Source organism: Salminus brasiliensis, chromosome 17, assembly GCF_030463535.1.
Source record: "Salminus brasiliensis chromosome 17, fSalBra1.hap2, whole genome shotgun sequence".
NCBI lineage: Eukaryota > Metazoa > Chordata > Actinopteri > Characiformes > Bryconidae > Salminus > Salminus brasiliensis.
Genome location: NC_132894.1, coordinates 504,712 through 532,471, shown reverse-complemented (window position 1 = coordinate 532,471; position 27,760 = coordinate 504,712). Strand labels below are relative to the sequence as shown.

Sequence of the window (27,760 nt, the reverse complement as noted above, 5' to 3'; positions counted from 1 at the left end):
CATCCCAAAAGTACTGAACAGAGCTCCACCACCACACCCCTTTATACCCCTCTAGCCCACGCCTGGCATTAGGCAGCATGGTGCCAAGGGGGTCCTATTCTATTGGCAGTACTTCTCCTCTACAGGAGCTCCACAAGCTGTGTGTGCATTTGCACATCTGTGTCAGCAATGGCTGCAGCTTAAAGCAGCAGAATGCTTCATTATCAGGGGTGTCCACAGACATTTGGACAGATGGCGTAGGGAAGGCTTGTTGGTCAGGGACTGTAGTCAGTCCAGATTAGAGGATGTGAAGCCTCCTTCACTGCGCATGCGCACTGCAGTGTGTCCGCGGCTCATTCGGAACCGGAGCGGCGGAGCGGCGGAGCAGCGGATCTCCGGGACTCCTCTCACCCGCACGGGCTACCAGAGCACACCTCGCCGCGTCGAGCTCCCAGGAACGGCGTCTAACATCTCCCCTTCTCGGTGAGTCCGGGTTCGGGGCTTTGTTCGGGCGGTTTTCCGCCACTTTAATGAAACTGAAGTTCTTCACAAGTTGGAGCTCGAGCCGCGCGGCTAAAGCTAAAGCTAACAGCCAGAGCGCGCGGAGGAAGGCTGGAGGGGAGTTAGCTCAGCGGCTAACTGGGCTAGCCTAGCCTAGCCTAGCCTAGCCTAGCCTAGCCTAGCCTAGCCCTGCCTGCTGTGTGTCGCTTTACTCTGTAATTAGCCGCACTTCAGGAAATCGATCATCACACAGCTTCACTAATGACTCATAGTTTGGAGACTCGTCGTGGATCGACACAGGCATTCTTTCAGGAGCGGAACCGGGCAACTTTGAGTGTGGATGGTTCTGAAAGTGGGGTTAATGGACCGCTCTTTTATCCGCCTCATTAGAGAGCCGTGCTAAGCTAAGTTAGCTGTTTTTGACTGAACATTGTCCGTCTGCCCTCAGCCCGAGCTGGCCCAGCTGACTGCTGCTCAGAGAGGGGTTCTGACTGGCCCAGTTTAATAACCTGTGATCCGAATCCGAACTCAGGTTTTACTGCTGAATCTCTGCGGTTCTGAGCTCAGCTCGATCATAACACCCAGCAGACCCGCAGACCCAGTTCTAGTCCCACCATCAGAACCACACACCCTAGTTTGACCATGCGTGTTTTGTTACTATTGATTAATATGGACTTTCACCCGTATGAGTGAGTGCAGGGCACCAGTAGAGGTCCAGTAACGGGCATCCTCAGCCTTTACTGGGAGGAAGTGGAGTTCCAGTTCTGTCCTCTGTAGTTCTGACTGGGAAAGTTCAGGGCTGGGTTTTGCTGAAGTCCTGGCATCACGATACAGGAGCTATGGTTTAATATGTTGCTTAGAAAAGTTTTTTTAAATTTAAATTTTAGAAAGAGTCCAGTCTAGTTTAATAAAACACAATGTTCATAAAATCTGAGTAAAGAAAAGCTGAACGGCGGGTCTGAAGACGCAGTGCAGGGCTGTGCTGTAGTGGTCGGGTTTAAAAACACTACACCATAAACCGTCTTTACACCTGAACTATTATTTATATAGATATAAAATCAGTCCCATGTGTGAGAACTGATGCAGTATTAAACATTATATCACAATACTTCAGTATATTGAGCATATTTTGACTCCTCTAAGAAAAAGCCCAGGTCTACATATCGGTACTGTTATCACTCCTAATTAAAGTCGTTGTAAAGAGTTGTAGATCTCTTCATTTATGAATAGTTTATATTTGAACAGCTGCGTGAATGCCTGTTAATACTAAAAGTAAAGTAAATCAGAGGTCTTGACCACTATTAACTTTCTGTTGTATCTGCTTTGGTCATTTTAATCATTAATGTTTAAAACAGTCTGGCCAGAGGAGGACGGGTCGGTCCCCCTTGTGAGTCTTGGTTCCTCCAAGGTTTCTTCCTCCAGCTCTGAGGGAGGTTCTCCTTGCCACTGTCGCCGTTGGCTTGCTCACAGGGGGTCTTTGATCCTTCATGTTATTTCTTCTCTGTCTCTGTCCTTTATTAAGTACTAATTATGTAAAGCTGCTTTGTGGCGACAACAGTTGTAATAAGCTCTACAAATAAATCTGACTAGACTTGAATTAGTGGAATTTGTATTAGTCAGAATGGCGTTATAGATCTGATAGATCTAATAATATTAGTAGTAAATATTAGTAGCTAATGTCTGAGGGGTTATGTTAGTAAAATGAGTTCAGTTCTTTAGATATGACTGTAATGACTGGTGTAATATTAGACTAAGTGGCTTTTAAATGATTTCATGTAAAAATAAAAGTAATATAAATGAAGAAACAGAACAGGACCCATTTGAACAGCGGTCTTCTCGATGGGTAACTTGGCTAACTGGTCTTAGGAGGTGTAGAATTTCGTTATCTGGTGATCACACTTCATCCCATTTAGGCCGGGTTGTTGTATTTCTGTCCAGGAGCAATTTGCAGTATTATGGATGAAATCAGGTCAAATCAAGATGGTTTATTATGTGGATCAATATAAAGCGACACCAGAACAGAACAGAATAAATGTGACCCGGTTCAGGAGGCTCTAGCTGTGTTGGAGGTCGTATGGGAGGCTCTCAGACTTTACACAGCAGGATCTTCTCAGCTGCCTGTCTGTCCTCGGTCACCCTGAAGCCGAGCCGGCGTGTCATAAACACAGACACGTTCTCAGAGTGGGGCAGTGTAGTTCAGGTCCTGCTGGAAGGGCAGGATTATTGGATTTATGAGCAAAGGTTCCTGTTCTGTCTGGACGGCCCAAAACACTGCTAGTTTTCTCCAGCTGGTTTGTGATTGTAAGGGAGGTGTTGGTTGAACGAGAGGAGAGTGCAGGTCAGACAGGGTCAGCTGAGACACTGTGGTCTTTATGTTGAGCTGCTTTAGGGCTGGTTTGCCCCGTATTGCCTTCAGCTCGTTGGGTGATGTTTTGGTAGAAATTCTTGTTTAAGAAAGACGAGTCGTTTGAGTATTTTAAGTTAATTACTAATAATTAATTAATGTCCCTTTACTGTTTACTCATCTTACTGCAATTACTTTGACCACATTTATCTGACTGTTATCCGGAGCTCCTACATGTGAGCTATGTTACACAGGTGGGAGGAAGCAGAGGTAGGGGTCCGGCCCGAGGACTGTAGTTGGTAGTGTGTGGTGTGCTTGTCTGGCTGGTGCATTAAAGCCTAGTCTGCCATGCAGGAGGCGGTGTTACCCACTACGCTGCTCCAACTACCACTTTATTATTACTTTCATACTGTTATATTTTTGTATTGACGGGAGAGGAATATGAGAGATTTCATCATATTGTGATATTGTTTGTAAATAAGAACTACTGTCCCATACTCCGTACTGGGGTGGGCAATATGATAAAATATTATGATGATGATGATGATATTATATATACTTATATATATGTCATTTTCAGGATACACCAAATTTATTGTGATATTTGGACACAAAATGTATCCGTAGTGGCAAATTCATCAGAAATCAAATACCGTACTGAGTACAGTGAATTTTATTTACAATGTGCTGCACTTCATACAATTAAACAGCACTAATTTCTTTTTCTGAAACATGTATATACACATGTTTAAACACATACATGCTTGCCTGTATATGGTGTTTCACTATATTAAAATGAGTCACAAATAAAATATTGTCATATTGCCGACCCCTATGTGTATATATTTTTCAGAGATTCAGAATCTGCTGATCCTTATTCAGCTAAACGGCATCAATTACCTAATCTTTACGCTAATCTATAACGAAGAGGCGTTAGCTGGGCATTGTTCTCTAAGCATTAATGACATCCCCAGTGAAAAATAATGTGCCATGATCAATTTGATCACAATATGATAAATATTGTCATATAATCCACCTCTAAATACTGGGTGAGGCCTGCATTGGTACGCTCCTGGTCTTTGGCTTGGTTTATTTGACCTCTTTTACTTGAAGGAAAACACCACCACCACCCTGTGTGTGAAGGAGTGCTGATCTGGAATCTGCTGCTTCAGTGATGTGAAGCTTTGGGAATCTGCTTCAGGTCTGATTTGTGCGTTCTTCTTATCTGGCTTTAGCATTGACCTCTCCCCAGACCGTTTCCTGGTGTACAGTCGACCGAGCGGCGCTGTCAGGGCTATTGTGTTGTTGGTCAGTGTGTGACTGCTGGAGAAATCAGCATTGTGCAGATAAAGGGGTTTGAAATCAGTTATCAGAGAATTATTATAACGTAGATGTGCTCTGTTTTCATGGCCGTTCCAAAGGTTTACGTGTGTAAAGTTGTTTTTTAATAAAAAAAGTCCACATGGAATTACTTCCAGACATGGTTTTGGGAGAGAAAGCTTTCCTGAAGGTTGTTGGAGTGCAGTTTCAGTTTTGTAGAGATGTATTAAGTCACTAATAGCTGGAAGTCAGTGGGGTTATTTTTTTCCCCCTTTTCTTTTTATTATTCTTCTCTTCATTTGCATAAAAATGTTGCCAGACCTGCCGGTTCCCCAACGACTGTTATAAGTGGGGCAGGACAGGTGTTGCAGAGCCCTTACAGTCCATGAACCAGCGCAGACTCTTGGCACCCCTCGGCTCATAGGAGGGCACGTGTCTGTTTGAATCTCACGGAGAGCCGAGGACTCGCCTGCAGAACAGTGATGTACTCCACGAGAGAACCATTGAAGAGTAATGCGGCCAGACAGGCATGACTTCGCTGACTAAAGATCCAGCGAATGACAGTTCAGTAAAGCAGGTTTAGTGGTGCTGACGTGGTCAGTCTTGCAGGTGGACATCTTAAAAAAAAAAAATACTTGGAGTTTGAATTGTAAACAGCCGACTGTGGTGACGAGCGTCTGTGGGCACGTTGGGATGAGGAGCGAGGTGGGTAACAGGCAGTGATGGAGCTGGATTGGTGGTAAGGGTGTAGCGGTTTAATACAGCGTGCTATGAAGGTTAGGCGTGTTGGAATTATCGGTGATGTGCCCAGTTTTGTCCAAGCGTCTCTTATTCACCCTCCTTCATGAAGACCTCCTAAACTCTTCAGCTGTTTTTTTTTGTATCAGAGTAGAGCTTAAAGAGTTAGGCTGGAGTTTCTCGAGGTTGAGTTTGGAAGTCTTTGTTGGGGAGTATCTGAACTTCATCTGAACTGGACAGACTGTTCAGGATAGTAAGCCCTTTAAACACCAGTCTAATCAAACATGAACGTATGTGTGTCCTGGTGGGGGGTAATAGATCGCAGTTGCATATATTTAAATATTTCTATTTATTTTAGTTTGGAAAGAGTGAAATGAGTGTGAACTTAGTGCTGTTGGGTTGGTTTTAGCTTCGCACAGTTGTGAAATATTACGTTAATTTGATTCTATTCAAAAACTTCTTAAACTAACCAATCATGATGTGTTGGGTGTATTATAAAAACATCTAAAAGTACAGTGTTGCTGTATTTCTGCCATTTAGTCCACTCATAATGTATCATTTCTTGGCTAAGTAGTGTACAGAAACAGTGTTCACAATGTCTTTAAATGAAGACAAATCACACCAAGTAGGATTGTAAGCTCCCATCACAGGCAGTAGAGACGTCTCCTCTCTAACACTTGCTCACAGAGAGCTCAGAAATGGACAGAACCCCAAATCCAGACTGTTCATTTTAGCTGATCTCTTAAAATGAGTCAGAGACAGCAGATTAGTAACAGGTAAATTAATACACGGTCCTGCACACCGAACTTGACTAGCATGTTGACCTACTGTGGTTCCTGTGATCTTGTTCTGGGGTTAATATGGTGTAGCTCGGCGGGAAACTAGACAGTGATGAAATGGCTTTTAGGTTCTTTGGCAGTTAAAGGGTGTGAGACTCCTGTTTGTGACTATCAGCATTTAAAACACTTCAGTTGAGGCAAATGAGCAGCTATACGTTAGATTAATTCCAGTGATTACGAGCTTTCTGCTAATTACGCTGCGGAGCCTCGTCTTGCAGACCTGTGCTCTGTCTGCTGACACTTGACTAGACTGTTTTGTCTATTTATTTTTAAATCTTAAGTCCTGTGACACCCAGCCTGGATTTTCTACTTCTGGCTATAATAAGCCCCCCTTAGAGGAGTCTGGGTAGGCCTGGTTAGAAGCAGGTCTGAGAGACCGTGCTTAAGGCATCAAAGATGGAGTCCTGTTATAAACAGGAAACTGTAGAAATTGCCGCATGGCTAAAGCAGCTGGGTGAAAGAGCTTCGTCTTCCACCTCCACTTCCTGTACCACATAGGAGGTCCTCGAGGACTGTTGATTTCTGTTGTCACTCAGCGAGAGGCTGTTCGTTTGGGGTCAAAGTGTAGTCTGATCAACTGATGAGTAGATAGTTGAGGAAGTGAAAGACGACTTCGGCTGTAGTACAGGAACTGCTCTAAGAGCAGATAAAGAGTCTAAATCATGGAAAACTGCTTTTCTGTACTGTTTGAAAAGGCAGTTTAGTGTAGTGTGTAAATGCAGTGGGAGATAACGCATTCCCTTCATTCCTCAGTCCACGTATGGGAGCTAGACTTCAGGAACGTGAAATTATGGCTTTTTTTTTGTGAGTATAAACCCATTTCAGTCTGGTTTGCCTAATTAGTGACTTACAGGGCAGTCTATTGGGACAGAGATCTTTGAGTTTGAGGGGAAAGAGGTTTTATACCTACCGCTCATGCAGTTATCTGATCAGCCAATCGTGTGGCAGCTGTTGAACACACAACATCATGCAGATCTGATTATCAGCCTCAGATTATGTTCACATCAACCCTCAGATTTGTGGGGGCACAGTCTCTGTTATTGCTCCATTCTGAGTAATTCTAAACACATGCAGTGAGCAGCAGTTCTGCAGACGGTAACGCTTTGCCGATGAGAGAGAGGTCAGCAGAGAATGGTCAGACTGGTTGGTTGGAGCTGACAGAAAGGCTACAGTAACTCAGATAATCACTGAAAAGCATCTCTTTGGATGGGGTTGGATGAGGGGAAAAAGCAGTCTCAAACTGGTTTCATCATTATATGACAACAAGCTCAGTGGTGTCCAGAGGCCTTTCCAGCTATTGAATCCTGTAGAACACTGAAAGTGCTTCTGAAAAACCTGCTGGAACTGTGGCCCAGTCTTATCAACATGGATCAGAATCTCAAAGCAATGTTTCCAACATCTTGTGAAATCCATGTCATGACGAATTGTGGCCTTGGAAAGGGAGGAACTACCCAGCATTGGTAAAGTGTTCCTAATAAAGTGCCCACGAGCGTATATCCACACAAAAGCTATTTTAAGGTTAACGAAGTGAAAAGAAAACGGCTTAGGATCTGGGCTGTTGAAGCTTCAGTGTCCGATACTTAGGAATGATTTTAAACCCTGTGTTGGAGGAATGGAGCTCTAGAAGATGCTCACTTTGGAGAAGTTCTGGACTGAACGTGACCACGCCGGTGTCCACCGTGTGTTAGAGCTGGACTTTGCTGACAGGGCAACTCTGGAACTCTCTGTGTGCTGCAGTGACATGAACGCACCACCAAGGTATTCACCCAGGAGCACACGACTTCCCTCCCTCTTCCCTCGGAAAAGGCACAGAGCGCTTATTGTGGCGTCCGTGTTTGTGGGCGAGAGCTGCAGCGGCCTTTGTTTGTCATAACCCAAAGAATTTCTTGCGTATAATAAATGTGTAAAACACACAGAGCTCACGGTCATCTTGGCTTGCCTGCCCTTTGGTTCGAATTGGGCAGAGAAGGACAGCTGCTAATGACCTGTGAAGGAGAGTCGCTGTGCAGCATTTCACTGCAAAACACAGGGACTACACTCCTGATCCATTTATAAGGAAACCATCTCTCGAACCAGGACCTCGTAGTTTAGATGGTGTGGCAGTGGGTAACATATCTTACCTGTCGGCAGGAATATTCACCTTTCCCGTCTTCTGTCTGCCTTAGAGAAGGGCTGTGTTCATGTGTTTCTATGAGAAATTTATTCACACTAGGGATTGCTCACCTCCATAATGACAGACTGCCCCCAAACTCCCTCAGCCTTTACTTAGAACAGCCAGGGCTTAGCCGTTTTTACCACCACTGTCCCAGAGGTAGTTATTGTCAGGGACCCAGAGGAGTACCTACACAGCCCTTACAGGTGTGTGTTGTTTGTGCTAGATTTTAGAGGAGCATTTCTGTGAGGATTTGATTGCATTCACCTACAAGAGCGTTAGTAAGGATGTTGAAGGACATCCCATCTCCAACTCCCTAACTCCTCCCAAAAGTACTGGATGGAGCTCCTCCACCATCATTCCAGAGAACACAGTTCCTCCACTGCTCCACAGCTCCTCAATGCTGGGGGGCTTTATAGCCCTCTAGCCCACGCCTGGCATTATTAGGCAGCATGGAGCCAATAGGGTCATGATGTTGATCTGCTCCAGAGAGTCCTATTCTATTGGCAGTGCTTCTCTACAGGGACTAGACCAGCTGTGTCAGCAGTGGGTGCAGCTTAAAGTAGCTGGATGCTGAATTAGGAGTGTCCACAAACTTTTAGACACAGTGTGTCATAATAAACTATTTTACTATAGTTTTTATTATTATATCGAGTTTGAATCCCAATAAAGTCAGAAATCCAGTGACGTTTTTCATACCTGCCTTAGGTGCACACCAATCAGGCTTTCTTTCCTTCGGTGTGTTTTGGCAGGTGTGAACGCCGCCCCCGTACTTGAGTGAGCACCAAACAGTTGTGGTTTGGCAAAAAACACAGGTCTCTCTTCATTTCCAAGTAATTTCCAAGCTGCATTTTCCGCACCGAATGAGCGAATGAGCGTCACGCCGGCACTTTCCTCAGAACTAACATTTGACTCTTTACAGATGTTGAGAAGTGACTGCTAACACTCTGAGATGAGCTGCAGCCGAGCCTTTGATTTGGGCACTGATAGGTTGGACTGCTAGGATTGACCGGACTGATTCAGGTGGAACTGATGTCAAATTAAACCAGTCGATCATAACGAGGGAGAAATCAGGTTGTTGCCACTAATTGAAGCTGATGTGAAAGTAATAGGGTGCTCGTATCCTTGCTGAATTCCCTAACGTACGCTGTACAAACTAAACCACATAAGATACAGGATCACCAACAATCTTTAGCACATGAAGAGTTGCTGTCATAACATTAAAACCATACAGAATATATATGGGTATATTAGCCAGTGAACAGTCAGTTCTTGAAGGTGTTAAAGCAGGAGAAATGGACAGGCGTGATTAATGTAACCTTGCACGTGTCTATTACGATTTTTTAAAAGTTTATTATTGTTAATACTTTCCCTGCTGTGTTTTCACATACTGTCCCTTTAAAAACATACTACTGCGTATGTCGTCGCGTGTCTTTGTCCGTCCAGTCTGCAACATGGAAGCAAGAGTGTAGGAGAACTCGAACACGGAGCCGACTGAGCAGCTCGAGCAGCTTGTGTATTTGTCCGTTAATCGTAATCGAGGTAAAATATTCAGTCATGAACCTGATTCTGATTTGAAGTCGTATCGCCCAGCACTGGTCTGTACCTACCAAACGTGCTCCAGTGAAGGACAAGTGGTGAACCAGCGTCAGGGTCATGGGCGCTCAAGGCTCATTGATGCTCCCGGAGGTCCCACCTCACAACTTCCAGTTAGCCTTGCTGCCAGATACCACAGGACGCCTTCTGAAGGTGGCGTGTCAGAGCGGTTTTGATGGGACGAGGGAGGCAGAGACACTTCTAAAGTTCTGGCCGATGCTTTTTAATAGCAGTTTGTTTACTGTGGGCTGCTGTTATTTTCAGCTTCTCAGTTTTTAGAAAAATGGGCTTCTTGACCTGGGGCCCACGCCGAATTAACCTAAGATGAGGGTGCAGTTCTGTTTTACAGCAGATGTGTACACACACACACACACACACACTCTGCTCTACTGAATCATTCCAGTGATGTTGCTTCAACCACCAGCTGAAGGATATCCAGCAGTCCCCGCTCCCGTCGGTCAGAGCGCTGGGGAGTCCGGGCTGTTCCTGTATGAAGCAGACGTCGCTGAGTTGCTTACTGAGCTTTGTTGGATCCCTTTGTTTTAGTCTGGATCTCTTCAGGGTTCTCCGTCAGCTTCTCTAGAATCCAGGCCTTCACAGACAGGCCTGAGGCTTTTGGACCGCCATCAGCTGATTGGTTCAGTTCAGGAACCGGATTATGATGGAGAATGTCCTGATGGATCCGTTAGGATGGATTTACTCCTAAATGAATGATTCCGGGTTTGATTGAGGGTTTTGTGTCCCGTGGCTAAATATAGACGAGAGTGTTTCTGTGCTGCTCTGGGTTCCCTCTGAGTCTTATCTCCAAATGTGCTGGCAGATCCACTGCTTCAGAGAGTGTGTGTGTGTGTGTGTGTGTGTGTGTGTGTGCAGTTTACACTGTAGTCTGTTTGAGATCTGTGTGAATGTGGGGGATGGGTAGGTGATTTTCCGATGTGTGTGTGTGTGTGTGTGTGTGTGTGCGCACTCGCGCACGCGAGTGTAAGGGGGTGTTGGGGGTGGGGTGGGGTGTGGTGTGGTGGGGGGTGACTGAGGCTATGTTCTTTGAGTGAGAGCATTCTTTTGTGCCCACATGAAGAGACATAGGCTACACTTCCTGGCTCAGCGCTCGTTGTCCTGTTGCTAGGGGCAATACCAGGTGGAGCCTGTGGCAGATGCAGGGTTAAAGACGTCCATTTTGTTAGGTAACACCCTCGTGGCCTGATCTGACAGTGGTGTTAAAATGGCAGGGCTTAACCCTTGATGTGCACGACTGAGTCAGCAGGGGCACCCTCGCTGAGCCTCACAGCTGACTGCAGGACAGGAAGAAGCCAGCGTGGAGAAACGGAGAGGCGAGATAGAAATGCATCCTCTAACACCTTTGTTTTTGTTTTTGTTTTTTTTGAGAAACTTTTTGATTGTTTTGATTATGGACAGATTGAGGAAGTTCTGCTAAACAGGATAGTGAGAACACAGCTGGTCAGGAAAGATCAAGTGAAGACGGGCGCTGGATCTCACACTGTGATACGCCAAGCAAAAACATCCACGTCTCCACTCCTCACCACAGTGTGAATCTGGCAGCTGGTTTTATGTCGTCAGAATTTCTTGATGAATGGACCAATAGAAATGCTCCAGCATGAGATTTTTACGTTCTCTTTATTCAGAGTTAAGGAGTTTTCTCCTCTCCTGGAAAGCTGCTGTAGATTTTTCAACATAAGAACAAAAATAAAGGTTTTTTAATCTGCTGACTGGTGAACATCTACAATACTGAGGTTTTCATTGGTGTCATTTTAGGGGAAAACTATGTTGCCGGGGTTTGGAAGACGTTCCTTTCAGATGTAGAGCAGCAGCAGTTCTCTTCTAGTCGTTGGCTCTTTTATTGAATTAGCTGTCAGCGTTAAGGACTCTGCATGTCTCATCTGCCGTCCAGCAGATCACACCGCTTTACCAACCGCTACAGTACTGTTGACACATGGGCCTTCTTTAGACACCTGATCTCAAAAAGCACTTTCTGTAACTGTATTAATTCTGACTTCAGTATCTTTCTTGTGCTGTGATCTCATTATACTTCACGATCCTCAGGCTGACTGGCTGTTTGTCCTGCTACTGGTCTGTGTTTGTGCTCTTCCAGTACGCTGCAGTTGTTGTGCTTGGTCTCAGAAGGCTCTGTTGTTCAGCCTGCTCCCTACAGGCGGTCATTACTGTGTCTTGAGGCCAGATGAGGAAGCAGTGACTACTTTCTCAGCCCACCTCACTATGGCATGCAGAGGCTTGTTTTTCGAATGGCCCCGTTGCTTAAAACAATGCGTTATGTGTGGTGATGCAGCTGTGGCTGAACACACTCCTGAAAGACCAGTTGGCAGCTTCATTTAATTCACAATGTTTGGCTTCTCCTCTCCTGAAACTGTTGGTGTTGACTTTTTCCCAATGAATGTAAATCATCAGTCCTGGTGTTTTGGGATTAGGGAGGTTTAAATCAGATCCAAACATGTTTTAAAAGATCAGATATCAGCTATTATAAGTCCTGCTCAGTTCTGATCCTTTGTTTTTACCGCTTTGTTCTAGCAGCTCGTCCTCTAGGCGTCGTTAAGGGGCGTTATTCCCAGGCTGCAGCGGTGAGGAGCATGCTTAGAGAGTCCACAGTGTGAACGTAACCTCGAAGGGTCATTATTGCACGCAAGCAGTGAAGGGTAGCCTGTCTGGTCTGATCCCACAAAGAACCTACTGTAGCACAAAGCTTACTTGGAGTCCATGCCTTGATAGGTCAGAGCAAAGGGGAACAAGGGGGATCTACACAGTACTAAGCAGGTGGTTTTAATGTTATGGCATGTGTTTGTGGATAAGGAATGTGACTCGGCAGTACAGTCAGGCTGTAAAAGCATGCAGCGTTCCCTCAACAGGTACTGGATTTGTTCTCTTCTACGTCAGGCAGAAGAGACGGACATCCACACTCTAAACGGATCTAGTTGGACGGTCGCAGCGCTCTGGAAGTGCTGTAAGGTGCTGTTGGGGATTGAATGCCTGTAGGTGCGACCTGCTGTAGCCTCACACAGAAAGAGCAAAGAAGGTTTAATGAGAGAAATCTCATAAAGCTCCTTGTTTCATCTTGGTTGTTGATCTGCATTGCTGTGCTGCCGTGCTCCCTGCTGCTCACTGCTCCTGTTGAAATCATGGTTCTGGAAGTGTTGAGCAACTGTAAACATGCCGCTGCTGATTTCCTGATGCATGGTGTCTGTCAGAGTTTGCCAAACCCCAGAAAAGCCCCACCATGAACATATCCAGTTTTGCCGTGTTGATCGTCTCCGTGCTTTATCAGACTTTCTGAGTGCTGGCACAGCTGGCATGAGTGTTGCACTGCACTGATGCCGTCCGTCTGCGGTGAGGATGCTCGGGCTGCATGAGGCGTCAGTGCTGGTCCTTTATTATCTTACAGAAAGAGTGAGCTGACAGACGAGGGGGGCCTTCACACCTTGTCTGATCTGGACCGTTTCAGTTTGGTACGAACCAGAATAGCAGGTGTGCCGTGGAGCATGTGGATCAACTGAACCGTAATTCGCTTGGTTTGCTTGGTGAAAACACTTACTTTAGATGATTCAGAACAAAGATAAAGGTTTTTTAATCTGCTTTCTGATTGGTGAACATTTACAATACTGAGAGGTTTTCATTGGGGTTTGGAAGACGTTCCTTTCGGATGTAGAGCAGCAGCACTTCTCTTCTAGTCGTTGGCTCTTTTAGTGAATTAGCATTAAGGACTCTGCATGTCTCAGCCCTCAACATGCCTTGTTTACAAAAATATGCCGTCCAGCAGATCACACCGCTTTACCAACCGCTACAGTACTGTTGACACATGGGCCTTCTTTCTTTAGACACCTGATCTCAAAAAGCACTTTCTGTAACTGTAAAACACCTTTTTTTAGATGATTCAGACTTTTTTGGACCACTTACAGCAGGTTGAGGCAGGCTGTCACCACCCATTAAACAGCAGAAGATCTGACCCTGATCTGACACCCCTTTGCGTGTCCTGCAGCAGTGTGGGCACAGCAGATTACCCTCATGTTTCCTGGAGCTACTCTAGCTGTAGATGGACCCTTCTTCCTAAACAGAACTGAAAGGACCGGGGGTAATGGGTTCCGCTGCTTCTGCTGCGAGGCGCTGCTCGTACCTGTGAAGTCTGACGCATGTTCTTCTGCAAACCAGTCTGCATCGAGTACAGGGAGACGCAGCCCATTTCGGTGGTGATGACAGGACTTGGGGAAGTTCTGTAGTGCTCACTAAACTGCAGCGTGAAACCAAAACCAACCGGACCAGATATAACAACGTAACCAAGACATGAAGCCCTGGTTCGGGATTTGGTCCGGATGTTCGCGTGTGAAAACGCCATAATTCACTGATTTGTTGAAGGCCTAGAGAGCATGCTCAAAGTGAAAGCTAGGAAATCCTCCCAGCATTGATGACTCACGCTCAGACAGGAAGTTCGTACTTCACTTGTCTCTTCTTTGTGACGTTCCAGTAGCTGTATTTATACAGACGTTCTAGCTAATCCTGGTACGGGTAACCTCTCTGCTTCACCTGTATGCATCCTTATACTGCAGTGGTGTGAAGATGCTAAGCTCAGTCATTGCACAGACGTGTGTGTGTGTGGATTCACTGCACTCAGGTTGATTGTGCTCTTTTCTGAGTGCTAATTCATAGAGCTTTCAGCGTCCGTGCGGTTGTAGAGTGAACACCTTGATTAGTGAGGCTCTTGATCTCTTAGCTTTTTCTATTTGTGTTTGTTCATCATGTTCAGAAGATGCAGACTTTTATTAAAGGATGCCTTAAACCCAATCGGGATTGGAATAGTTTATCAGTCTGTAATAAACATTGTGCTGTGATGACTCTTGTATCCGGACGGCAATAAAATCAGGATTAGTGAGTTTTATTACCCGAATGTTTACATCACATGGCCACACTGGGTCCATATGGCTGAGAGACACTGTAGGAAAGAGTCTGGCTCGTATGTCAGTTTAAGGTGAAGTTCCAACAACCATGTGACTTCATCAGTAGGTTTAGTGATTGAGAGTGGTTTAACTTCTACTGGTGGATCTGATGAATGTGTGATCAGACTCGGTGCGGCACGTAGAAGCAGCCAAAAGCTTTTCCCAACATGATGCGACGGCTGCCTGGAATATCCGAGATGTGACTCTGAACGGGACTAAAATAATCAAAGCAGCGCTCAGTTCAGAGAAACGGCCGATGAAGCCGCCAGGAGCCAGTTTACACCCTTTTTGGAGATCGGATCAGATTCAGATTTCACTCCCCGAGTGCACTGTGATTGGATTAGATTGGATCACTCCAACACTTTTGATTCAGGTGTAAACGGAGTGTGATTCTGTAAGCCGATCGAGACCTTCAGGCGAGAGGAAACGCTAAACTGCTGACCGTTTCTCAGAGCTGGACAGCCTTGATGAGAAGCCGCTGTTTACAAGAAGTAAAAGGTACGGAAATTAAGCACAGAAGTTAAATAAAAAAAATAGGATCCTCTGCTTACACTGAAGAGGCATTTCAGTGGCGAGTGTGAACAGAATCCGGCCAAAGTGGATCCAGATATTATCCACATACAAAATGCATATTAATGCCACGTGTTAACGGACCTCCGGACCCCATTGAGAAATTTCTTCTGGTTTGAATGAATAGTTCTTTATTAAAAATAGCATTTTGTTTAATGATGTTCTTTCACTGGTTCTCGGATGTATGGTGTCAAGTGAACATGCTTGTTGACCCAGTTTCATAATCTGTGTCCAGTGTTTTTCAATTGAATACTTCCTGCCCTAAATGCCAGCTGTGTTTCAGAAAGATTGCAAGAACCAGGGTTGTAGTTGTGTCTTGTTTAAAGCTAGTATAGATTCCCTCATCATCAGATCATCAGATTGTTGGAAGCAGATGAAGGACATGCTCCTCTCTTTACATTGCAGCCTCCCGGAGGTGCTCAGACTCGTCCTGTTGAGCTCTTTTGGTTCTGCTGGCACGGTTCCGCTCTTTAAAGAAAGGTTCTTTAGTTAAAGTAACGCGGTTGGTACGCTCTGCCAGGCCTGAACTGCAGGTCTCTGTGAGGGCTGAGTTGGGGTGAGTTGGGGCTGCGAGGGCTTTGTGTGTCTGCAGGTTTTCTTTGACGAACAGCAGGGAGGAAGATGCTTTCTCTTCCCCTCCAACCTACTTGTGTTTCGGAATGCTGGAAGCCCCTCCCTCCCCCCCGGGCAAACGCAGGCGTGTGTGTGACCGCACTCGCTGCCAGCCCGTCTCTCGAGGGGTTAAAAACCTGCCTCAGCCTCTCTGCTGCGTCCGCAGACCGGTTTAAACTGGTTTTCAGGGAAGTGCTTTGTGTGTCCCGTGGAATCTTGGGAAGGGTCATGTGGAGCCCTAGTGATGTCACTGAGATGAGAGCAGGCCTCAGTGTTGACTCGGCTCACCGTCTGACTGCCAGGTATCCGATATGTATGAGACAGGTAGGCCTCAGAGCAGGTCCACTGTGGGCTGTGAGGTACTGATCATTTAATAAATCAGAGGTTTAGGGGTCCGGACGTTAGGGTTGTAATAATGTGGGGGTTGCTGATGTTTGTTTGCAGTGTTCCTCACGGATTTAAAGGCTTATTCTACATTGTTGTGGCCCTGAAGCTCATCGATAATTTGGAAAATAAAACCGAATGTCCTGCAGCCTGATCTGTTTCAGTGCTGATCGTGGAGGCTGTTCAGGCTGACGCTCTGCTGATCAGTGCTGATGTCATTAGGTAGTATTAGGTAGTCTTAGACAGACTTCGTGAAGTGTTGGGGAAGCTTTACGCAGCGAACACCGTGTTTATTTGGATGAATTGCCTCCATGTTTCTAACCTGCTGCCGATCTCTTTTCCAGCTGAGAAGATGTCTGAGGAGGTGGTGCGCCAGACTCGCAGCCAGAAGAGGGCGCTGGAGCGAGATACCCCTGCTCTGGATGGAGAGACTAAGCGAGTGAAGCTGGAGAGGGGAGAACTTGGATCAGGCAAAGTGGCCAGCATCCTGAAGGCTGGCGAAGTGAAGGCCACCATCAAAGTGGAGGTGCAAGCCAGCGATGAGCCTGTAGACATGAGCACATCCAAGAGGTAGGCCGGGGCATGATTTAGAATTTCTGCCCAAAGTGATCTTAGATGTTGATGAGTTTGATTAATGGAAACTGACTGATCGGGGTCTGTGTACAGTTAATAATTTTGCATGGTTATTCAGATTAGAACTAAATTTTGGAAAAATTGATAGCATGATATTTAATGATTTTGTTTTAAGAAATACGATATCACTATTTTTCATGTTGACAAAATGCACCAACAGCGTAAATATTTTAAAACTGCTATCCAAATACTCTCCCATACTGATCACTGTGATTTTTACTCAGAATATGCTGCACTCCGTTCAATGAGAGAGGACTGATTACACTCTTTATAATGAATCGTGCAGTTATTCAGTGCTCCTATAGCGCTGTTGATATCCACAATATACTCATAACAGCATATTGTGTACCATAATAACATGTATCACAGTATGATAATGGAGTTCTATTACACACCTGATGGTTGTTGTTGGGTTATGAGATTACGGAGCCCTGGAGTTGTAGGTGTAGTTTTGGGGTGCTTTCTGAACAGGCTTCTCTTCCCTTTTGATGATCATCTCTTTGAAAAGGCCCTGCCTTTGCTCATAATGCACACGCACAGTTATGTACATGTGTTTTAGATGGTGTTTCAGATAAAACCACTTTTGGTTCCACAAAGAACCATGTTTATCTCTCTCTCTCTCTCTCTGTGTGTGTGAGTGTGTGTGAGTGTGTGTGAGTGTGTGTGAGTGTGTGTGTAAACAGCTTTGACCTCAAGAAGTTGTTTCCCCCCCTAGACCTTTAAAAGGTTCTTCACACTCATACATGGCTCAAAGAACCACCTCGTATTTTCCGAGAGTATTATGTGAAAGTAGTCATCCTGCAGAGATGCTCCTGCTGGCTCTTTCGTACAGGATGTGAACAGCTACAACAACTGTAGTGGGTAATGTGGCCAGGCCAGCCCGTCTTTATGTATAAACTGTGCTACAGGCAGCTTTAGCAAAAAGTTCATTCAGCTCTTATACCACATTAAACTGTCAGTACAAATAACATGTCTTCGTTCAGTGAGCTTTTAATATCTCACTTAAAGAGAAGTTGTTCGACAACAGTAGCAGGGATGCTTAGTCTCGGCACAGCACTGTAACTGCAGCTTTGAGAAGGTGTAGAAGCTGTGCTGACGTTCAGGAGTATGACAGTTCTGTTTACAAGTAAATCTTTCATGTGTTTACTCCGTAAACAGAGGTTTTGTATTCAAAACGGAGTCTTTAATTAGGTAACTTGGGCTGAGGTTTGAATTAGGGGTGAGACATATGGTATACATTAGATCACAGTATGTTGACGATACGACGTACACTGCAGTACATCAAACTAAACCAGACTCCAAGCAACAAGAGGTCAGGATGTTGGATGATGATCACCACCCCACCGTATCATCCCCAACTCATTCTATTCAAAAGTACTGGATGGAGCTCCTCCACCATCATTCCAGAGAACACAGCTCCTCCACTGCTCCACAGCTCCTCAATGCTGGGGGGCTTTATACCCCTCTAGCCCACGCCTGGCATTATTAGGCAGCATGTAGCCAATAGGGTCATGATGTTGATCTGCTCCAGAGGGTCCTATTCTATTGGCAGTACTTCTTCTCTACAGGGACTAGACAAACTGTGTGTGCATTTGCACATCTGTGTCAGCAATGGGTGCAACTTAAAGTAGCTAAATGCTTTCATTAGAAGGGGTGTCCACAAACATTTGGACATGCAGGTTGAAATGAGAGCTGAAGTCTCTTCAGCCGTTTTCATTTTGAAGCAAATGGGATCTTCTGATGCAAACGTTTGGTACTGAACTCTCGTCCTGGGATGATTTTGTCGTTCAGATATGGGAGCTTGTTACGTCCCCCTGATGAACTTACCCACTCCCAGCAGAGCACAGTTGTGATGAACCCAGATGAGAACTGCGAATGGCTTCATGACGTCTCCTACAGAGCAGGACAAAGGGGGGACTTAATGTTGTGGGGGGTGGGAGCTGGGGGGAAGGGTGTAAAGTGGAATGAATGATACCAGGCGTGGTGCCCATCACTGCCAAAGCCTTTAAAAGTTCTCCTTCATGCGGACCCTTTGCATCGACACCCAGCTTTCAACACTTCGCCCAGCGGCGTCTTCCACTTAAACTTTTAGGCAGCTCCATTTTCTGCTGCACCTGAACCCTGCCTATGTGTCACAAACTGGTTCCAGCCGGCTGTTGCTATGGTTTCCACAGTGGGAGGAACCGTGAAGAGAAGGGAGAGTGCAAGTCATGTGATCACAGGAAAACACTCAGGTCATGTGGTGTCTTAGGTGCTGATTAATAACCAGGTGATGTTGATCACCGGAGGGTTAACGTTTGGGTTGGTCTCACGCTGGGAAGCCGAGAGTTCCCAATCCCGGTCCACTCTCCAGCTCCTCCGGTCCTCCTGTAACTGGGCTGGGAATACTGTACCGCTCAGACTCTACATCTTATAAAGCAGGCCCTTGTGAGGAGTAGCACACTAAAAGCCTGTTTGATGTGTGTCTGTATTGCCTTAAGGCCTCGTTTGTCTTCGAGTGCTGTTCAGAAGTGTGCACTGTGCTTATCTTCCGTTTGCTTTGAAGTGCCTTTGTGTTTGAAGAGCCACGGGCATCTAATCCCTCATTTACAGAGCTGAATAAACTACATATGATCATCATGTAACCCTAACCTTCCATAAGGCTTACTGTCAGCAGCTCAAAACAAATGCTACTGAAACAGATAGCAAAGAAAGTTTGAGAGTAGAACTAGCGCGGCCTGTCACAAGGCATTCGCAGCGTTTTGATTTTCATACAGATACTAAATTTAGTAGTGTAAGGCTCAAAGGCATGGCCAACTATACTATGGTGATACTATGGCTACAAATAAAGCACCCTTCACAGAACAAACACCAAATGTTTGGTGGATTAAATACAGAAAAATGTTTAATTGTAATATCTCTATTTGTAGAGCACCTTTCATAGAGGGTTAAAAGACAAAGCGGTAGGACGTACACACAGATAAGGTCATATGAACATGAAAGCAGCAAAAAATGGTTGTATGATGTAAAAACACAAAAATAAATAAACACCTTTCTCATTTTTAGTGAAACTAAACTCTTTAAATGCAGGAAAATGTTGACCTGGCCCAGCTTACTAAAATAAAGTGTGGAATTATTTACCAAAAAGCAGAACTGAAAGGGTGCTGGACTCTGACACCTCATGCACCTCAAAAACTGACCACCCAGAAAGCTGACCAGAAAGCAGGCTGAACAGACGCGAACAACAAGCAGCAAGAGGTGGATTGGAGGTTTTGGTGTGGGTCTGCTCCTCTGACAGTGCTGACCTGGTGTGGTATGGAGTGTGTATATACTGTACCTACAGTACTGTTTAAGCCTGCTGTAAAAAGTGGCCTTCAAATCACCACATAAAGCTCCAGCAGCTTTTATCTGCAGCTGAAGTTCGGAAACTCTGCAGAGATGGAACCTGTGCCTGTTTGTTCTGGAGGAAAGACGACTGCTTGGTCACAGATCGTTCACTGCGGTCCTGCTGATACCTGGACCCGTTTCTGTAAAATCTAAAGGATTTATTTGATGGACTCCTGAAGTCACACCAGTTGTTCCAGTACAGTTGGCCTGACCTTCATCTCTTCATCCTTTCATCCGGAATTCCCAACCCCCTTCTTTGCCGCCAGGTCAAGCCCTGTGGTGTCCAGCAGGGGCTGAGATGTCGTGCATCATCCTTTTTGAAACTGGTGGCCTGCCAGCAGTGAGAGCTGAAGATGGAGAGCGTACACAATGGTCTGGCCGCCAGCCATTCCCATCCCCCTCCTCCTCTGTCTTGAACAGTTAGGCTCTGGGAGGGGCCTCAGGGCCGCTCCGGGCACGGAGAGATTGTCCTGACAAAGAGTCAACATGCAAAGCAGCCGTTGCGCCCTGCTGCGAAAAGAGAAGGCAGATGTGTTGGGAGCAGCTTATCTCGTCTGTCTTATTGAGGGCTGTGGAAGAGGCAGCGTGTATTCGGCCTGGTCTGAAATGTGGGTCTTACTCTGTTGAGGTGTGTGTGCGCGCGTGTGTGTGCGCGCAAAAGTCCAATGGGAGCATGCAGTAATGATCACCACAGTACCTGCACACTAACGTGCTGAAGAATTTAGAAATGCAGGCTGTGCCAGTCCGTGGCAAACTCGGGGACTTTGTTGGAAGAACCAGAACTTGTGGTCTTATGCTGCCCTCTTGTGGCCAGTCTGTACTGTTTTGAAATTGCCATTTATTTCTTTTTTTATTTATTTATATAGTTGCTTTTTTTAGTGACTTGAGAAGCTCTTCTGATGAAGTGCATTTCCAAGCTTGGTCTCATGTTTTCTCCTCTGTCTCTTTTGCAGCGAAGTGAAGAAGGAAAGACCACCGACGCCGGATGATGTAATCGTTTTGTCCGACAACGAGCCCTCCAGTCCGTGTATGAACGGGATCAGCCACAGCATCAAGAAAGCGGACACAGAAATGCTTATGGTAACAGCTTGTGTTCACTACTCTCTTCTCTTTGCAGCTTGTCTCAGTGCCTAGAGTCTGGATCCGTTTGAGAACCCTGTTTTCTTGCCATTGGACAACTACTGTGTTTTGTGACATCATGGTTGTTTCTCCCCTTCAGACAAAGTAGTTCAGTGATGATTAACATGAAGCTAAACTATACATCATGTGGGATCCTTCTCCATCAGAAATGCATTATACATTGTATAGACAAAAGTATTGGGACACCTGCTCATTTATTGTTTCTTCTGAAATACAGGGAGAGTACAGATGAAGAGTTGATTCTCCACTTGACTTTCTACTAGATTTTGGAAGTGCATTGCTGTGAGGATTTGGTTGGATTAAACTCCCCAGCTCATCCTATTCAAAAGTACTGGATGGAGCTCCTCCACCATCCTTCCAGAGAACACAGTTCTTCCACTGCTCCACAGCTCCTCAATGCTGGGGGGCTTTATAGCCCTCTAGCCCACGCCTGGCGTTAGGCAGCATGGAGCCAATAGGGTCATGATGTTGATCTGCTCCAGAGAGTCCTATTCTATTGGCAGTACACCCCCCCCCCCCCCGCCCCCCACACCTCTAATTGGTTGTTCCATCCTTTGCTGTAACAACTGCAGTCTAACAGTCCTGATATGTTGTGTTGAGTCTTCTTGAGTCTGCTGTGGAGGAATTGTCACAGTATCTCCATAGGATTCATTAAAGGACTTTGACTTGGGCACTGAGATGAATCTGCTTGTGTGCTTTGGATCATTGCCCTGCTTTGAATGGATCTGAAAGCTGCAGTGTCAGTACACATGGCATGGCCCTGGTTTAGCTCTTCCAGCCTTGGCTACATTTATTAAGTGCAGTGATAAACATCTACAGCATGATGCAGAGATTTCTTTTCCCATTTCCCATGTGTTGTGTACAGAAGAGCAGCCCTGAGGAGCGCCAGAGCATTATCAAGCAGCTGAAGGAGGAGCTGCGTGTGCAGGAGGCAAAGCTGGTCCTGCTGAAGAAACTCAGACAGAGCCAGATCCAGAAAGAGAGCGTGGTACAGAAGGTAAGTCTAAATGGGTACATGGTGTGTTGTCTTAGTTCCTTTATTACTGACCTTTTTCAGTACTGATGGCAGATGAGCTGGCTTGTCACTCAGTTTGGTTTACTGTGAGCATCCTGACTAATCGCACCTTACTGATTAATGCTGTTGGATATTTTGAGGAATCAAGATGTTCATATGGTCCACACACATAGATAAAGCAGAAGAGTGTTTATCCATATCAAACAAAGCATAGTGCAGTGTGTTTCATGATCCAGCACCTTGTCTGTATCATCCAGCTTTCATACATGATCTCCACCTCTCACCTTCATCTGCCACCCCTTTCCCCCCTGTGTGAACAGACGGCCAATTCCACATCCAACCCTCCACCTCTTGTGAGAGGCAGCATCTCATCCAGCAAAGGACCCCTGCAGGTCAGTACACCTGCATCTCCTAAATCTTCACTTTCAGTGTTCATAAGAATAAGTAACACCTCTGCACGCTTCTTCTTCCTCTGGCTGTGTGTAGGTGTCGTCTAATCGAAGCTCAGGCACGGTCATTCCTCCTCCTCTGGTCCGAGGGGGAACGCAGGCTTCCAAGCATGGCTCTATAGTGATGCCACCCTTAGTCAGAGGCTCGCAGGTACACAGCGTACAGATCACCTCACTCACGCACACACTTGTTTGAAGGAAGCTTGTGTCCTAATTCTGACTTGACTAATTGATCTGTGTTTGTCCAGCCCATTGCCGTGACTCCTCAGCAGATAGCCTCGCTGCGGCAGCAGCAGCAACACTCTGGCTCAGGTCCTCCTCCCCTCCTGCTGGGCCCGCGGACCTCTGTTCCCAATGTCCAGGTGCAGGGCCAGAGGATCATCCAGCAAGGCTTGATCCGCGTGGCCAATGTAGCCAACACCAATGTCCTGGTGAATATTCCACAGGTTAGATTTACGTAGTTATGATGTCCATTATTTTGCACATTCGTCCTTTTTACAAATTGATGTTTATATTTTATAAACCTCATTTTAATCACTTACAATTACACTCAGATTATGAGGCAGAATAGATTGCATTACCATTTTGCAGTTTTTGGCAAGGTGTGTGTGTGGGGGAGGCAATTCATGTTGCTTTGCCCTTGTGTGCTTCGGCTGGCAGCCAGCTAACGTGTAAAGCTGTTACACAACAGTTTGTTGGATGCTGTACCTTGTAGCTTCACACGCTGGCACACCGTTCAGAGCTCCATGCCACCCAAAAAGGAAGTTTACCTTTGCTTTCTTAGGAATCTGATTGATGAATGATCAGGGTTTGATTGTTTATTGTTGTCCACAGGGTTCACCTACTGCTCTGAAGGGTTCTTCAGTCTCTTCTCAGTCAGGCATTGGCACCAACGCCTCCACAGTCAATGACTCCCCGGCCAGCCGACAGGCTGCTGCCAAGCTGGCCCTGCGGAAGCAGCTAGAGAAGACCCTGTTGGAAATTCCTCCTCCAAAACCCCCTGCACCAGAGCTCAACTTCCTGCCCTCTGCTGCCAACAATGAGTTCATCTACCTAGTGGGGCTGGAGATGGTGGTGCAGAACCTTTTGGATTTGACCAAGAGTGAGTGCCTTTTCTTATGCGTAAGAATTGCTTTGGTGGTTCTCAATGGAGAGTTGCATCTTCGGTGGGCTTCAGGGGTCCTTGGTTTTTGGTCTTGTCCATGCTGAGGAATGGTTAAGCTTATTTGGTCGCCAAGTCTGTGCTGCTTGTGACTAACAGACGGCCGTTCGTTATCGGTCTCTTCGTGAACTGAATCAAGTGTTTAGCAACCTTTACAGAACTAGAGCTATACACTTAGAGCACCACTGTCCCAAATCATACCTTTTCTTGTACTAAGCACAGTCACTCCTCATCCTAGGCAAACAGCAGCCGCAGCAGGACGCCTCCATTCTGGCGGCATCAGTGAAGGACCCGTTCACATGTGCACAGTGCCAGACAGACTTCACCTCACGCTGGAGGCAGGAGAAGGGCAGCAGCACCATCCTGTGCGAGCAGTGCATGAGCTCCAACCAGAAGAAAGCCCTAAAGGCAGAACACACCAATCGGCTGAAGGCAGCCTTTGTCAAGGCCCTGCAGCAGGAGCAGGAGATCGAGCAGCGCATCCTTCAGCAGACTGCTTCGCCCAGCCCCAAGACCTCCTCATCCTCGTCCTCCTCACCAGTAGTAAAGTCTGAACAGCATGTGCTGGTGTCACAGCAGTATAAACCGGCCCGCGTCTCTCTGCCCCAGCAGCAGCAAGCCAATAGGGCAGTGACAGCCAACCGCTACCACTCCGGCACCATCAAGCAGGTGAGGTCTCACTTTAACCCACAGGACAACCACATATTACATGGTTGCAGATGTTGGCTTCAGAACATCCGTCTAGTCTTACCTTTCACTGAATATCTCTCCTCTTAATCAGCATATATTTAGATGATACAGCTTCTTAATGTAGCAGTTAAGTTAATATACCAGCTATATATATACACACATACACACATTGATTGCAATGTAGCTTTTGTGGGGTGGGGGTTAAAAGCAGAATCTTGGTTTTGTGCCTCTCGAGAATCGTCCTCAGCACGCCCCCTGTGAACTCTCTGGAGAATTACCTGCTCTCACATGAGCTCAGTCGGACATCACCCGGACTTTATACTGGGGCTGGCAGGATAAAGTCTGGGTAATGTCTGGTAAAGTTCTGGGTTGCTGTGCATGTCTGAAAGGGGCTTAACTGTTCATTCTGCGTCCTGTGTTAAACCGTTAAGTCACGGAAATGCTGCGAATGTTCTCACTGTGTTTTATTACCACCCCTCAAATGAACATTACAGAGCGCTGTAGAGCAACGGGTCAGCTTTGTTTCATAAACACCTAACCTCTGATTATTGCATGTGGTTTAAATACAAACATAACCATTCACACCATAATGCTTGAATACATGTTCCCTGTCTGAGCAGAGTCCAGGCCAGCTGTCACGGAGCATGCAGCAGGCAGTCAGCGCGAGCTCGCGTGGCCTGAGTCACGGCTTCTCCACGTCCTCTCAGCTGCAGAACGCTGTCGCAGCCGCTGCGCTGGTCAGCAGACCAGGTAAGCATGCCGCGAGGGCGGGGTCAAAAGGCAACAGCGGCAGTAGCAGCAGCAGCGGTAACCCCGCCACCAGTGCCTGGAGGAAGCAGAACAGCAGCATCGCAGGTAGATGATGCCGTCCGAACCCAGACAGTTCCAAATTGTCTGCCTTCTGCTCTTTTACTCTTTCCTGTCCCTGTTTCTGATTCTGCTGTTGAGTGTGTTGTTACATTATTGGGGTTACTGAGGTGGTGAGTTGACTACGCACACTTTGTTTAAAAGAACAGATGCCTACGTCTAAATGTAGAACAGCTTTTACCTTCTCTCACTATATAGGATTCAATATTAAAATATGAAATAAAATAAAAATCAGCATTTATTAGAAATGTATTTAACAGATTTATTTCATGCTTTTTTATAGTTTATATTTGAACTAGCAACATAACTAGTCAACTTGTAAACCTTTATTTACTCTTTTCCCACATTATTTGTGGATCCTTTGATGCTCCATGATACTAAAAGCTTTTTTCAGTTCAGAAGTGAACATTTGAACTGATGCAGAAATATTGCTTTGCTCTGCTGCTGTGAACTAGATGTTGTCCAGATGTTTTAGGTGATTTATATTGTGTTTAGGTTGAACTACCCAATCACTTCCTTTCTTCATTGATATTGATCACTGCCCCTCTCTCTGCAGGAGTCACTATGGCCTATGTCAACCCCAGCCTGTCTGTACACAAGACGACCTCTCCAGTAGACCGTCAGCGAGAGTACCTCCTAGACATGATCCCCTCCCGCTCAATCTCCCAGACAACAAACACATGGAAATAGTGTCTACCCCCCCTCCTCCCCAAACCCCTCCTTTCACTGAAGTGATCTCTCCCTACTATAATCCTGATTTTTGGACAGCAGCTGGATCCATAACCGAAAACCAGCTATCAAGCAATAATACAACCACAAAACCTTTTTTTCTCTCTGCGTCTTTGGAGACCCTTAGTCTGGTCTTAGAGATCAGAGTCCTGAGAGACTGGGTCCAAAAATCAACGTTGGCAGAGAGATCCGGGGACCTTTTGAAGAGGCCTTGTGTGTATTCAGTCTGTTCACTGCACCGTGGCAGGGCTGCAGTGATCCCACCACTGCCCACTGTCTCGCTCATCTCTACTTCTGGTTGTGGCTGCTAATGGCTCTGCAGGGGAGAGGATGGTCGTGGTGTACGAGCTGAATGATGGACCTCCTCTGTTTTAGTGAACATGCCTGCTTCCTCTAGACGGGGCAGAGGATCTCGGACTTCACATAAAGCCAGGAGTGGTCTCTCTTCGGACTCTGTGGACCTTCTGTGAGATTGCTTCAGCTTTGCAAAAATTAAATTTTCAGTGGGGCACAGAACTCTCTCTGCCTCTTAAAACAATGATTTGGGAGTACAAGTATGTAATTCTGATGATGATGATGATGATGATTTTTTTTTTTTTTTGAGCTTTGTGGACTTATTCCACCCCTGACTTTTTGAGCGGTCCTTTTTTGAGGGCCGACGTTAAAAAAACAAAAACAAAAAAAACAAACAAAAAAAGCTTAGTTACACTGTTGAGGTGGTTTTACATCTGCCAGTTTAGTGTGTATTTTTAAATACTGAAATTCTTTTTCGTAAAATTAACACGAAAAAAAAAATGTAACCAAGGTTTTTTGGGGGAAAAGGGATTACTTAATGCCACAATGCAACCCCCCAAACCTGGACATGATGGCATGGTTTTGCAGAGGAGTAGGGGTACGGATGGGACTTCTTTATGAAGCTTTAGGTTAAGTTTGTGGTGTTTATTCTTTCGTTTCTTTTCTTTTTTGTTTTAATGCTTTTAGGTTTTGTCTACATGGGGATATTTAAAACTGTACATCTGCAAACTTCACGTACAATGAAGGAAACTCCAGTGGCCCAAATTGTTTGTACTGCTAGATCACCTCTTTTCAGGGTTTCCAGCAAACAGGAACTCTCGATGGTTCCATATAAACCTGTCAGAAGATGATTTAGCGGGCAGGTATATAATATGTAATGCTTGTGAGAAGGCGGTGTGCGAGCCAGCACACATCAGTCATTGCTTATTCGAGTTTCTGAGACAGTAAGTCACTGATCTCATGTGGGACTGAATGGCATATTGGGTGAGATTTGACTCTGAGATGATGGCCCCCTTCTTCCCTCTGATATTCGGAAACTGATTAGGGTGCTGGTAGTGCGCCTCTAAATGCAGTTGAGATGAAGGGGGGTTAAGTCCAAGATTAGCAATGGGACCTCTGTCTCCCCCACCCAAAGTAAACGATTATAGCCAACGTTTGGTCATCTTTGACCTGTTAATCTCTTATTTCCTGAGCCCTTCCCTCAGGGCTGTAGCTTCCTGAAGGATATGGAGGCCTCTGTTTCACACTGCTGTTCTGACTACTGCCTGCTGCTGCTGCTGAGAACTAACACCATTCCATTGTCCAGGGATGTTAGTGCTGTTTGCTGCACTGCGTACCTTTTATGAATTGTACAGAAAGGTCCCCCTTTTTCCATTTATTTTTGGTCTATCAGTTAATGATTATAATAAAAACTAAATTTAA

General features: G+C 45.8%; 1 protein-coding gene across 5 annotated transcripts; it reads left to right on the top strand.

Annotated features, from left to right (window-relative positions):
* Positions 1 to 333: 333 nt before the first annotated feature.
* gatad2ab (GATA zinc finger domain containing 2Ab) lies at positions 334 to 27,760 on the top strand. 5 transcript variants are annotated; one of them, XM_072660620.1, is made up of 11 exons: positions 334 to 462; positions 16,338 to 16,563; positions 20,946 to 21,072; positions 21,998 to 22,129; positions 22,468 to 22,539; positions 22,634 to 22,747; positions 22,845 to 23,042; positions 23,431 to 23,698; positions 23,997 to 24,427; positions 25,069 to 25,303; positions 25,872 to 27,760. In XM_072660620.1, the coding sequence occupies exons 2-11, from the start codon at positions 16,346 to 16,348 to the stop codon at positions 26,003 to 26,005; spliced, it is 1,929 nt and encodes a 642-aa protein (XP_072516721.1). In that variant the 5' UTR covers positions 334 to 462; positions 16,338 to 16,345; the 3' UTR covers positions 26,006 to 27,760. The 5 variants fall into 5 exon arrangements, with proteins under 5 accessions (XP_072516721.1, XP_072516719.1, XP_072516720.1 ...); XM_072660618.1 differs by lacking the exon at positions 334 to 462 and adding an exon at positions 14,795 to 14,925 and having other exon boundaries at positions 22,001 to 22,129; XM_072660619.1 differs by lacking the exon at positions 334 to 462 and adding an exon at positions 14,795 to 14,925 and having other exon boundaries at positions 22,845 to 23,027.

Excerpts from the sequence above, each read along its gene's own strand:
- gatad2ab (XM_072660617.1), top strand. The coding sequence starts at position 14,895 with ATGAGAAGCCGCTGTTTACAAGAAGTAAAAG. Across the intron at positions 16,564-20,945 it reads GACATGAGCACATCCAAGAG|CGAAGTGAAGAAGGAAAGAC; the intron begins GTAGGCCGGGGC and ends TCTCTTTTGCAG. Across the intron at positions 24,428-25,068 it reads ACTCCGGCACCATCAAGCAG|AGTCCAGGCCAGCTGTCACG; the intron begins GTGAGGTCTCAC and ends CTGTCTGAGCAG.